Raw genomic sequence first — 12,180 nt, forward strand, 5'->3', positions numbered from 1 at the left:
AACATGCAGAGAGGGAGGGAGAGGAAGAGGCTGATGGGGATGGATGGAGATGGAAAGACTTACGGGAGGAAGTAAGTAGACAGAAAAGATGGAACGACACAAGACAGAGAGAAACCCCTGAAAACACAAAGGTGCCAGAGCTCAGAGGAGTGGTGAAGGAAGGAGGAAGAAGAGAGAGAAACAAAGTCTGGTGAGGAGCACAATAGCGCAGAAGCAGCAGCCAGCGCAGCCTAACAGCCGACCCTCTATGCCCCAGACTACAGCCTGCCATCAGCACTCTAAATATAGAGCCTGCCCTACACACATTTTTACACACACACACACACACACACACACACACACACACACACACACACACACACACACACAGTCTCCTCCATGTGTCCATGTGATAATAATGGTGACACAGCTTTTGTCTTAAATGAAGCATAGACCAGAACAAGACACAAAGCAGACTAAGTGTTTATGTGTATCTGGGAATGTGTGACTGTGTGTGTTTTAATGTGTGTGCCTGTGTGTGGTCTGAGCTGGGTGCTTTAGTTCAGTGGTTAGGGTGGGAGTGGTGCAGTCTCTGTAGTCCTGTTGTCATGGTAATGTTATCAATGCACTGCTTCATAACCAAGGAACACCTGTCCAATTTCTAACATGCGCACGCACGCGCACACACACACACACACACACACACACACACACACACACACACACACACACACACACACACACACACACACACACACACACACACACACACACACATTCTTTCATATAATGATGTGCAGATTGATTCTCTCTGCATTCAGTAGAATCAGAGTAGTAAGGCTGGAGAAGCTAAAGGAGCGGGACGAATAAACCCAGCTCTCTCCTGCCTGATGTGGCCCAATTACTGCTGTTAAAATGTGTATGTGTATGTGTGCACATATGTTTGTGTATAACTGTAGGTATTTATGAGTGTGTGTGTGTAATTAAATTTCATTCTTAGGGCTCCATTACTCCTTCCATTTCTCCAAAACATTTTTCCCAAAATGAACATTCTCTCACCTCCTCTCTTCCTTTCCCTTATTCTCCACTCACCTCTCTGCTCCTGCCCTCCATCCCAAGTATGTCTGGTCTGCTCCCCCAGCCACACCTCCACAATAGGGCTCCATTACTCCTCCCACAGCAAGTACATATGCCTACCTTCTTTGGAGTAGTAGAGGATCTCCACCTTGCGCTCCTCCGAGCCCAGCAACGCCTGTGTGAGTTGGACCAGGGCGCTCTTCATGGTGCCTGGCCCCACCAGGAACTGGCACGTGCATGGCTGCTGCATGATCTCGGCACGCGAGAAGCCAAACATGCGGCAGAAGCCCTCATTACAGTAGATGATGCCGCAGTTCTTCATCTGTGCATTGGCAATCAGGAACTTGCGGTCTGGGGGACAGACGAGGATTGGGGGTGGGGGTTACAGACGGAGACACATGTCTAGTTAAAGCTAATGGCAGTGGAGCAGACTGAATTGAACTGAAATGAAGTACTGATGAAGAACTGATATGAAATGTGTGCTTTGGTTTGTCTCGTTGGATTATCATCTGGTTGGTTAAGGTAGGCTCTGAGTTCATTTACTTTTGTCTTATATTCTGTGAAATTCAAGGATTGTTGTCTAAACCTAGTTGTTAGTTGCTTGGTAACAGTAATTACTCACTACAGGTGTAGTTTCACCCTGACCTTAGGTGTGAATTGAGGGGCGGGCTCAGCACTTATTGAACTGAGTTAAATTAGGACGACTCCTACATGTGTCTGTATCGGTAATCAACATCTGGAGGAGGTTTGGTAGTGTTTTCAATCAGTTCATCTACATCTCAGCTACAGGACTTCACAAACTCAGCTAAGTATCTTCTCTTGTTATCTCAATCCTTTATCTCATACATCCACAAATCAAGCATCTGAACTGTGCTTCACAATTCCTGTTCACATATCCCACAGATCTGCTCGACACAATCATAGAAGTCACAATCTCAGCAACCTCACTGACTCACAATGCTTCACACCATTACATATCGTGGTGGCAGGAGGGCTCTGGAACTGCCAATCTGCTGTCCAGAAGGCTGACTTCATCTCAGCATTAGCATCTCTCCACTTCCTACACTTCCTGGCTCGAAAAGAAACATGGATCACCCCTGAGAACTTAGCAACTCCGGCTGCCCTGTCCTCTGCCTTTTCATTTACCCATTCTCCGAGGCGTCTTGGCAGGGGTGGTGGCACAAATTTTCTAATGTCTTGAGAGTGGTGTTTCACTCCACTTTCCATCTCCTCTTTTGAATTTCATGCCATTACAGTGTCTTTTCCCACCAAACTTCTTATCATTGTCATCTACCGCCCTCTAGGTTCCCCAGATCACTTCATTGATGAGCTCGACATCCTTCTGAGTCAATTCCCCATTGAAAGAAATCCACTCATTCTCCTTGGTGACTTCAACCTTCCATCGGACGAGCTGCATTCCTCTTGCATACTTCCGCTGTTGTCAGCATTCAACCTCACTCTCAACCACTCTCTTCTGACTCACAAAGCGGGCAATGTTCTGGACCTCATCTTCACCCGTACCACCACAACATCGGACATCGCAGTCACCCCCCTCCACCTTTCGGACCATCACTTTCCATCCTTCTCTCTCTCCCTTCTATATCTTTCCATCCAGTCCTCTTCAATATGTTCTTCCTCCCTATGTTGCAATCTGCACTCCATAACTCCCTCTTCCCTTACTTCTACTATTTTGTCCACCCTTCCTCACCCTGACTCTCTATCCTCTCTCTCTTTGGATACAGTTACAAATACTTTCATTTCTACACTCTCCTCATCAATGAATCTTCTGTGCCCTCTCTCCTCTAGGCCTGCTAAGTCCTCCCCACCTGCCCCTGGCTAACAGAAACACTTCGCTGCCACAGGAGAGAACTAAGGACCGTAGAGAGGCGGTGGAGGAAATCTCGCATAGATTCAGACCTCAGCTCATACATGTCTCTCTTTACTAAGTTCTCACTGGAAGTAACTTCTGCAAAGTCATCCTACTACAGAGAGAAATTCGAATCATCATCATCATCTGATCCACGCAAGCTCTTCACTATTTTTTCTTCTCTCCTTAATCCTCCCCCTCCTTCCTCATCTCTTACTCTGGAGGATTTTATAACCTTCTTTGAGGAGAAGGTTGCAGCAATCCGCCAGGCCTTTTCCTCTGTTCCCACCCCTCCAACCAACGTGCATTCCCCAACATCCAACTTTCTAACTTCTTTTTCTCCTCTCTCCACAGATGAAATTCTTAAACTCCTGACTTCCAGCAATCTGACTACATGTCTGCTGGATCCAATTCCTTCTGCTCTGTTCCAGACAATCGCAAGAGATCTGCTTCCTTTCATCTCTGTCATCATCAACAACTCCTTATCTTCTGGATACGTGCTTACTGCATCCAAAACCGCCAGGGTGGTACCAGTCCTCAAGAAGGCCACACTTGACAGCTCCAGTGTTCCCAACTACGGACCGGTATCACTTCACTCTTTCCTCTCAAAAACCCTTGAACGAGCAGTTTATAATCAATTGTCTCTTTTTCTCACCCAGAACCAGCTGCATGATCCCAATCAGTCTGGCTACAAACCGGCACATTTTACAGAAACGGCCCTCATAGCGGTGACTGAGAAACTTCATGCTGCTAAAGCTGCCAAACTGTCATCTGGTTTGATTCTTCTAGACCTTTCAGCAGCCTTTGACACAGTGAACCACAACATTCTTCTCTCTGTTCTTTCCAGGCTTGGTGTGACTGGCTCTGCTTGGAGATGGTTTCAGTCGTATCTGGAGGGACAGTCCCATCAGGTGACATGGAGAGGATCCACATCCAAACCGTGTAGACTCTCCCCTGGTGCTCCACAAGGCTCAGTGTTAGGCCCCCTTCTCTTCTCTTTGTATACTCATTCTCTAGGGGATGTAAAATCTTCTCATGGTTTCTCCTACCACTGCTATGCCGATGACACTCAATTATTTCTTTCTTTTCCACCCTCTGACACGCAGGTCTCCATACGTATCTTGGCATCCTTGACTGACATTGCATCATGGATGACAGCCCACCACTTGAAGCTCAGCCCCAGTAAAACTGAGCTTCTGTTCATCCCAGGTACTCCCAACCCTTACCATGACCTCACTGTTTCCTTTGAGAACTCCCTGGTATCACCATCTGAAGCTGCCCATAGCCTGGGTGTAACTTTGGACAACCAGTTGTCCTTCTCAACTCATGTTTCTAATCTAACCTGGTCTTGCAGATTCCTCCTTTATAACATACAAAGGATTCGACTCTCTCTTTCGCAGGAAGCTACCCAGATGCTTGTGCAGTCTCTTGTGATCTCAAAGCTAGACAACTGCAACTCGCTACTTGCTGGTCTTCCTCTAAGAGCCATCAAACCTCTACAACTTTTCCAAAATGCAGCAGCACAACTGGTCTTCAATCGTCCGAAGTTCACACGTTACTCCACTGCTGCGCTCCCTTCATTGGCTCCCTGTAGCTGCACGCATCAGATTTAAAACCTTGATGCTTGCCTACAAAGCCAAAAATGGACCAGCCCCTTCATACATGAGGTTAATGGTCAAAGCCTGAGCCATACCTCGGGTACTTCCAACCTCAAGTATGGCTCGGCTTGAAATACCTTGCTTCAGGTCTCATGGACAACAAGCATCGAGACTATTTTCTGTCCTGGCTCAAAGATGGTGGAATGAACCCCCACTTGCTGTCCGGACAGCAGAGTCCCTTGTAGTCTTCAAACGCAGACTGAAGACCCATCTATTTGCAGAATATTTAAAGGACAACTGCCACTGCTCCCATATTGACTGACTCATTTAGTACTTATTGTAAGGCACTTTGTTTGTTGTTTAACAAACTCTAGCACTTATTGTTTATAGCACTTATCATTATTTAAGATAGACCTTATGTATTTCTAGGTATCAGCATTCATCCCTGTATTCTACAGTATTATAGTTCATTGGTATGTTTAATTCTAACCTACTGTACTTGGATATGTTCTATGAGTAAATGACAAAGCACTTTTGTAAGTCATTTTGGATAAGAGCATCTGCTAAATGCCGTAAATGTAAATGTACTACTATAAGTCAAGAACAAAGAGAGAAAGACAGAGTTGAGGACAGTTGAGAAAGAAAGACTGTGCAAAAGAGAGCTAATGAGAGCAGAGTAACCAAATAATCAAAGGAGAATATTAAATAGGGAGATGATGACAAATGAATGGCAGAAGGGAGTGGAAGCAAAATGTCGTAGACGATGATGAAAGGGCCATTACAGTGGACAGCACGTATGTCAGTCAGAACACATGAGTGGCCAGCTGGATGAACATTAGAGCAAGGACAATAAGACAGATGGAGAAAAATAGCACAGCACGAGCTGGCCAAACAGAGAAATGTTATAACTTTTAGTATGTTTATACATGCTCATAAAAGAAGTAAAGATTAAAGGTAAGGTTTTTTGGTTCTTATGACCTCTGACACAGACTCATGACAATTAGGGCCTGGAGCAGCTAAGTACATCCAGGTAATGCAGGGACATATCCCACAGCGCAGACCATCTTCTGGACCAGCAATAGTGAGGTTCAGTGACTTTCTCAGTACATTCTTCACTGTGTCTCACTCTTTTTCTCACTCCGTTTCTCTGTCTTTTTGTCCTCGGTCTCTCTCCCTCTCTCTGTCTTTCTCTCTTTTTGTGTCTCTGTCCATCTCATTTTTCTTCCTATATCTTTATGTCTTCCTATCACTCTCTCTCTCTGTCTCATTGTCTCTCTCCTCCTCCACCTGTATCTTTCTCTGTGTAATTATCTTGCAGCAGGGTGCCAATGGTGTTTCTGTTTGGTGGAAGTTATTTCTGCCGTGACACACCAGAGCTCCTGCTGCTGCAAAGACAGCCAAACTGCCCACTCAATCATTTGTTCTTCCGCACCTCTAACCACTCCCCAGTGCAATGAGCAATGACACCCAGTAGCCAGAGGTTCCACATCATACACATAGATCCACGACCAAGCTGTGGCCACGATTCCTCTCTCTCACACATGAGGAACCCGTAACAAGAAAAGCACCCCATGCTTTGTTGTTCTCTTAATGAGTTCCTCTTCATCCCTCCTAATCTTGTCTTGTGATAATTGTTTTGCTGAAGAAGACTTCAGCATCACACTAATTATCACTGTTACAATGCAATGGAACGGACAGCAAGTGACTGTTGCCTAGCAGCCTGCAATCATGCTGAGCTTCAGCAGGTAGAGAGGGGAGAAAGAAGAGTACAAGCACATGACAGTACCATTTGTGCCTGTACATACACAGAGTGGCAATGTACTATGAAGATGAAACAGATGACCAATTACAGACAGAGACCACTAGAAATAAAGCAGACATACATCATAGACATAATGTCACTAGTGTAAGGACTCAAAATCTAAGCACTAACTACTGCTGGTCCAGAAAACTCAGAAAGATAAAACAAACACACACAATTCTGTGCACTCAAGCGCTGAGTGTATTTTCATGCTGAACCCATTCGAGTTATGCTTTGCTGGATTTCCACCTTATACTGTTAGAATAATATGATATACCATTAAGAATATTAGTAAACCTGCTCCAACACTTGACAACATTCACAGCCTGGATCTAGACAGAATACTGGGAACAATGTTCAGCAAATTAATGTTTGTTCAATTCAATGTTCAACTGAATTCAGTAGCATATAAAGCATGGCTGCACAATTAAGAATGTGGCAACCAGAACTGTGACTATAGCTAGCATTATTAGGCAACATATCCTTTAATTAAAAGTGACACTTCTTATATAATGACCGGCTTATCAGTGAAACTGAAATGTGCTGGAGAAGTTTAATACTAGCAAGACAGTGCAGTTAAAATATGACGGAGTAGTTTAATACTAGCAAGGCTGTGTGGTTTGTGCGCTGAATCAGAGTACAGGAACCACAAAGGGAAAATATCTGAACAGGTGGTCTGTAAATTATTGATCCAGAACGTCACATCATAGGTGTTCAATGAACACACGTGCTCACATCCAGAGAGTTTGCTGTAAATTACTGTGATTATCTCTCTGTGACAAAGCTGTAAGGCATGAGTCCAATAACACAGTCAAATGTCAGATGAGCTTCACAATGAACAGCCCATTATACTTGAAATCCCTGAAAGCTTCCCCACCTTAGCAAAGACTGCTAAAGGAACACACTCCATCTGTCACTGTGTTTTCAGAAGCTCAGGCAAGGCAAACCGGCAGCACAGTCCCCGGAAAAGCAGTTTATTCCATTATTATCGTCTTTCCAAGCGGTGTCCGAAACGTATATTTATAACATTAACCCCGTAGCCCACTTAGCAGACGTCGTGTACACAGTCGTGCACAGTGTAGAGAGACAGAAACATAGACACGAAGAAATTAGATCTTAAAGGCTGTGAGCTACCGTATTATGAATATGTCTCAAAATACAGATCTACCAGCACTGCTGTTGATGTGCGCGAAACAGCCCGCGCTTGTGCAACACGTGTGAAGGAAACTAAAGCAAGTGCAAAACAGATAAACGCGCGTACACGCAAAGACAATAATAGGAGAGGTCCTGTTTCTTCAGTCATCTAAGACTTACAATTCACATTTTTAAAATTACTTGTACATTTACAAAACAAATGTATGATATAGATTGAAACTGAGGAGGGCAGACAAATTTGGTTTATTCTTGAGCGCAATTGACTGTTTCCTGAGTGCATGATCTTCCTTTTTCCGTTTTGCTAAACAGAATATAGCACTATAAATAAACGTCTTAAGAACATTCAGCGTCTCCTCTACATTGTGCATGAAGTATATATTCAGTAAATGCGTGCGTATAACTACCGAGCATGAAAAATAAATATTTTAGGCGCTTTTACAACATACGTGCATCGTATTGTTGAACATTAGAGTCGGACATCAAAGTGAAAATGGAACACATGCGCCTACGTTGATGGGAAGTCAACCTATTAACAAGGCCACACAAATGGCAATAGTTTACTTCTAAATTCGTTGAGAAATTAATGGAAGCTGACCATTAAAGTTTTTCCACTTACTTTGCCCGTCAAATTTCCGGATAATGGTGTCCAAATAGGTGTTTTGGAGAGCGACATGACCACGGCGAACAGGCATTTTGACGCGTGGCGACTCAAAAAAAAAAAATCTCCGCGTTCCTGTTCTTACGTAGTCATTGTTTTTCTGATAAGGCAAGAAAAGTCAGGGACTGTGCAATAACTGCAGCACGTCGTGTAAAACAAATGCGAATGTTGGGAATGTTGATGGGAGCCTCGCGCGCCAGTTAAATGTCACCGAGCCCCTATGCGAATCGGTTGCCAAGGCGATTTATAGGAGCGCTTGCGAACGGATTAGACTGTAATATCTAAGATCTGTAAGTTTAAAACCCCCAGCTAATTCATATCAACATTTCGAAAAGTGTTAACAATAAAAAACCGCGTCCATTCACTACCGCGCACGTTGGAAAGAACGCCTGAATGGCTCCGAAACGACTTCTGTTATTGCGACAAGAAAAACTGAATTTTTCGGAGGCTCGGAACCGTGATCTTGTGGTAAGGCAAGGAGTCTAGAGCCCGTCACCAAGCCACATTTAATCCCTTAGAAACTACATTTAGACTGCGGAGTAAGAGAGGGGGTAGCTCCTCACAGCTGTCAGTTATGACAGAGGCCAGATGCGCGCTCTTCACCTTAGCATATCTCTCTCTCTCTCTCTCTCTCTCTCTCTCTCTCTCTCTCTCTCTCTGTGTGTGTGTGTGTGTGTGTGTGTGTGTGTGTGTGTGTAATTGTTTTGTTTTTTTAATGTAAATATAATTTGCTTAATCAGGATAATATGTGAAGGCATATGTCATGATGAACTAGTCTGTGTGTGTGGCAGGGGGATGTGAATGTATATGCCTAATGGGATGAGAACTAAACTTGCCACTGGCAGCATGAGCTTCCCCCTAGGCTGCAGCCACATTTCAGCTGTTCCTGGCTCAGGTGAGAGGATAAATCAGGGGAGCAGGCTACTCAGACCCCTTTATAGGAATTACTATACACAATAGGACAGGAACACGAGGCATGAATGAGTTTTCACATCATTTGAATCATGATCCCACATGTGAGCAGTGAGCACTGTTTCTCTCTCTCTCTCTCTCTCTCTCTCTCTCTCTCTCTCTCTCTCACCCCCCCCCCCCCCCCGCTGGGTGGAAAATCTTTTGTCCCGGTTCTTCCCTTGGCTTCCCTGATGAGAGAAGCTGTTCTGAAGTGTCTTATCTGTCCCACATACCTCCAGCTGCATAGACTCGAGCCATAGCACTGGTGCTGATAATTCCCTTATATATATATATATATATATATATATATATATATATATATATATATATATATATATATATATATATATATACACACACACACTAAGAATAGGGACTAGTCACCCTTTAAAAGAGCTATGTACCATAATATATTCTGAGAACATAACTACACACAAATGATAGCTAATCTTCTGCATATTTGAAAGTGATGGTTTGCATGGTTATACTGCGTGAGATAATGTCTTGCAGATTGCTTTCACTACAGTGATAAATGGACTAAACCTTCTTTATTAAGCCCACATAAGTGTTCCTCATCTCCATCAGTGGATAATCACTTTGCTCAGCTGAACAGATCAACACTCATGGCTTCTGAGTGAGTGTCTCTACAGAGATAAAGAGAGAGAGAGAGAGAGAGAGAGAGAGAGAGAGAGAGAGAGAGAGAAAGAGAAACACATTATGGCTGAAACCTGTGACAGTACTGGCTGCTGCTTTAGTGATCTTGGATGGGTTCTCAGGGTGTGTGTGTATTTGTGTGTGTGTGTGTGTGTGTGTGTGTGTGTGTGTGTGTGTGTGCATGTGACAGAGGGAGCGGCGCTGTGGGATCAGACTGAGGTTAAATATGAGGTGATGTCTGATTATTGTTCAGAGGAGCCTCTCAGCTGTCTTTCAATAAAAGACTTCTCTCCCGAGTCTGAGCATGTCTGATCCACACCAGGGAGATGCCAAACTCTTTCCCTCACCCTCTGCACAGATAAGACTTTTCCCCTTACTGACAACACAGAATCTGCAACAGAACGACTTTTGGAATGTTCTGGGCAGCCAGAGGTCCATGTGGGTGCAAGGATTATCAGACACGGAATAGCATGCATCCCCTGAGCTTAATATGTTGATACCATAATGGGGCAGACTTGTATTTTGTTTTTGCCTGTATATGGAATGTTTTCTGTATGCATGATGTTTTAGTTATTGTGTGACCTTTTCTGTGACAAGGCCAGATATCTAGCTGAACATCAACAAACTAAGCTGTTGGCTTGGTGTGAACAGCTTGAGTATGTGATTCTTGGGAAGTGTCTAGGATTTTCTCTGTTTTTATTATATTACTCTGTACTTTTTAAAGCTAACTACCAAATTTGGAATATTGAGGTTTGTTGGTGAAAGGGCCATAAGCCACATTATATGGTCAAAAATATGTGGACACCCCTTCTAATTACCAAGTTTAGGTGTTTCAGGCACATTCACTACTACCTGGTGTATAAAGTAATGCACGGAGCCATACAGTCTCCATATTGTGAAATGGCAGCATCTAGCAGCGACAGCAGCTCCTAGCCAAAGTGAAAGATCACACAAACCCACAGAGCAACACTGAAGGACTATAATTAAGGACTAGAAAATGAAGGCCTATAATGAACTACTAGAAAAGACACCTGCGGCTTAGGGAAAGTAGACAACTCTGTCCAAGCAGGGCAGAATCAGAGAGGTAGTGGTACACAGATGCAAGGTGTACATGGAACGAAAATGAGATTGAGAATGTGCCATCATATTGCCCACTGGAGTTGATTTGAATCATTCCCTGAACAAAGTCCAAGGTGCATCTGATGATGATAGTTTCCTATTGTCATCATCCTATTGTCAAATTACAGTGAGCAGAGTTAAATGCACATGTATTTCACCTTGCAGCTGTAATGAATAACCTCATCTGGGACGTGTACTAACTACCTGAATTATAGCTATGATTCATCAGCTGCTGTTTGCCAACCACTCCTGTCTTATGCTAATATTGATACTTGGAATGGTTTCATGTCTGACATTCTATATTTGTTTAAAGTGCTGTTGTCTTATCCTGTCTATGTGCCAAGTGCTTTTATACTGTAATTCATCTGAGTGAGGGCTGATGTCTGATGTTGCCCAGTAGAGAACAGTCTTTTCTCATGCTTGGCTTCTCTCACAAGCAGCTTCTCATGCCATTTCAGGCAGTCTTGCCTTGGCCACTGTCACCTTTGGCTTGCTCATTAGAAGTCTACACCTAGATTTCTAAAAGGATACTTTGTGACGGTATCTGTTTTTAAAAAACCCACATACATGTAGACCCCATTTGTAATGTGTGCGGCGTGATTGTGTGATAGTAAAGCACATTACTGAGCTCTTGACTTTCGATATTGGTTTGTCAGCATTTTGTCCATTTTTAATTTTTTTTAATTGATTATGTATCTGTATTGATCAGCTCATGTTCTTAACCATTATGACTTTAATGACTATGACTCCTGCACAAAACCACTTCACAATTGCCTCCTGCTGCCCCTAACTCCCCAGAACATGATCGTTCCGTGTCAGCACTGGCTGGAGCCCCTCAGTACCCAGAGCTTGAAAAGTTGTCCTACTTTAGTAGGAAACATTTGTCTGTTAAGACAAGCCAAGTGTCATGAAGTTGCATTTAGGCCACAGAGTGGCCCTGGGTGCCTGGCTCCCCATTGTGTGTCCCATATACCAGATTATGGACCATCCCTACCGCCACACAACATGATGCTGCCCTTGGAAACACAACACACATCAGCCATCCCACAGGTGATGTGTCACAGTTGACAAAGATGTACAAGAGTGTGTGAGGAGGCATGGCAGGGTGTGAGAGTGATTAATCAGCTTCCCTTTAGAAAGACAAAAAGCCCTTAGGTAATTAATTGAGGCTTCTCAAGCCCTAAGGCATTTAAAGGAACTGGCTTGTCAGATCAAATGATTATTATAATATTAGAATGATTTAGATTAAAGTGGAAAATATACCTTTTTTCTGCCTCGTGATAGTTGCCTTGGCGTTATAATTATTAATACAAACAGATAA

At 43.6% G+C, this 12,180-nt stretch overlaps 1 protein-coding gene across 3 annotated transcripts in view; it reads right to left on the reverse strand.

Moving 5' to 3' along the window:
* kcnh6a (potassium voltage-gated channel, subfamily H (eag-related), member 6a) overlaps positions 1-8,692 on the reverse strand; it is a 34,867-nt gene extending 26,175 nt beyond the window's left edge. For 2 of the 3 annotated variants that reach the window (XM_035523956.1, XM_081711223.1), the window contains exons 1-2: positions 8,094-8,692; positions 1,177-1,407 (exon numbers count right to left, since the gene is read on the reverse strand). In XM_035523956.1, coding sequence (XP_035379849.1) covers positions 1,177-1,407; positions 8,094-8,169 — 307 coding nt within the window. In that variant the 5' untranslated portion in view covers positions 8,170-8,692. Of the gene's footprint in view, positions 1-1,176; positions 1,408-8,093 lie in introns of those variants that run through there. The other variant, XM_081711221.1, reaches the window with a different exon arrangement.
* Positions 8,693-12,180: the final 3,488 nt, after the last annotated feature.

Source organism: Electrophorus electricus, chromosome 3 (assembly GCF_041902795.1).
Source record: "Electrophorus electricus isolate QZ-2024a chromosome 3, ASM4190279v1, whole genome shotgun sequence".
NCBI lineage: Eukaryota > Metazoa > Chordata > Actinopteri > Gymnotiformes > Gymnotidae > Electrophorus > Electrophorus electricus.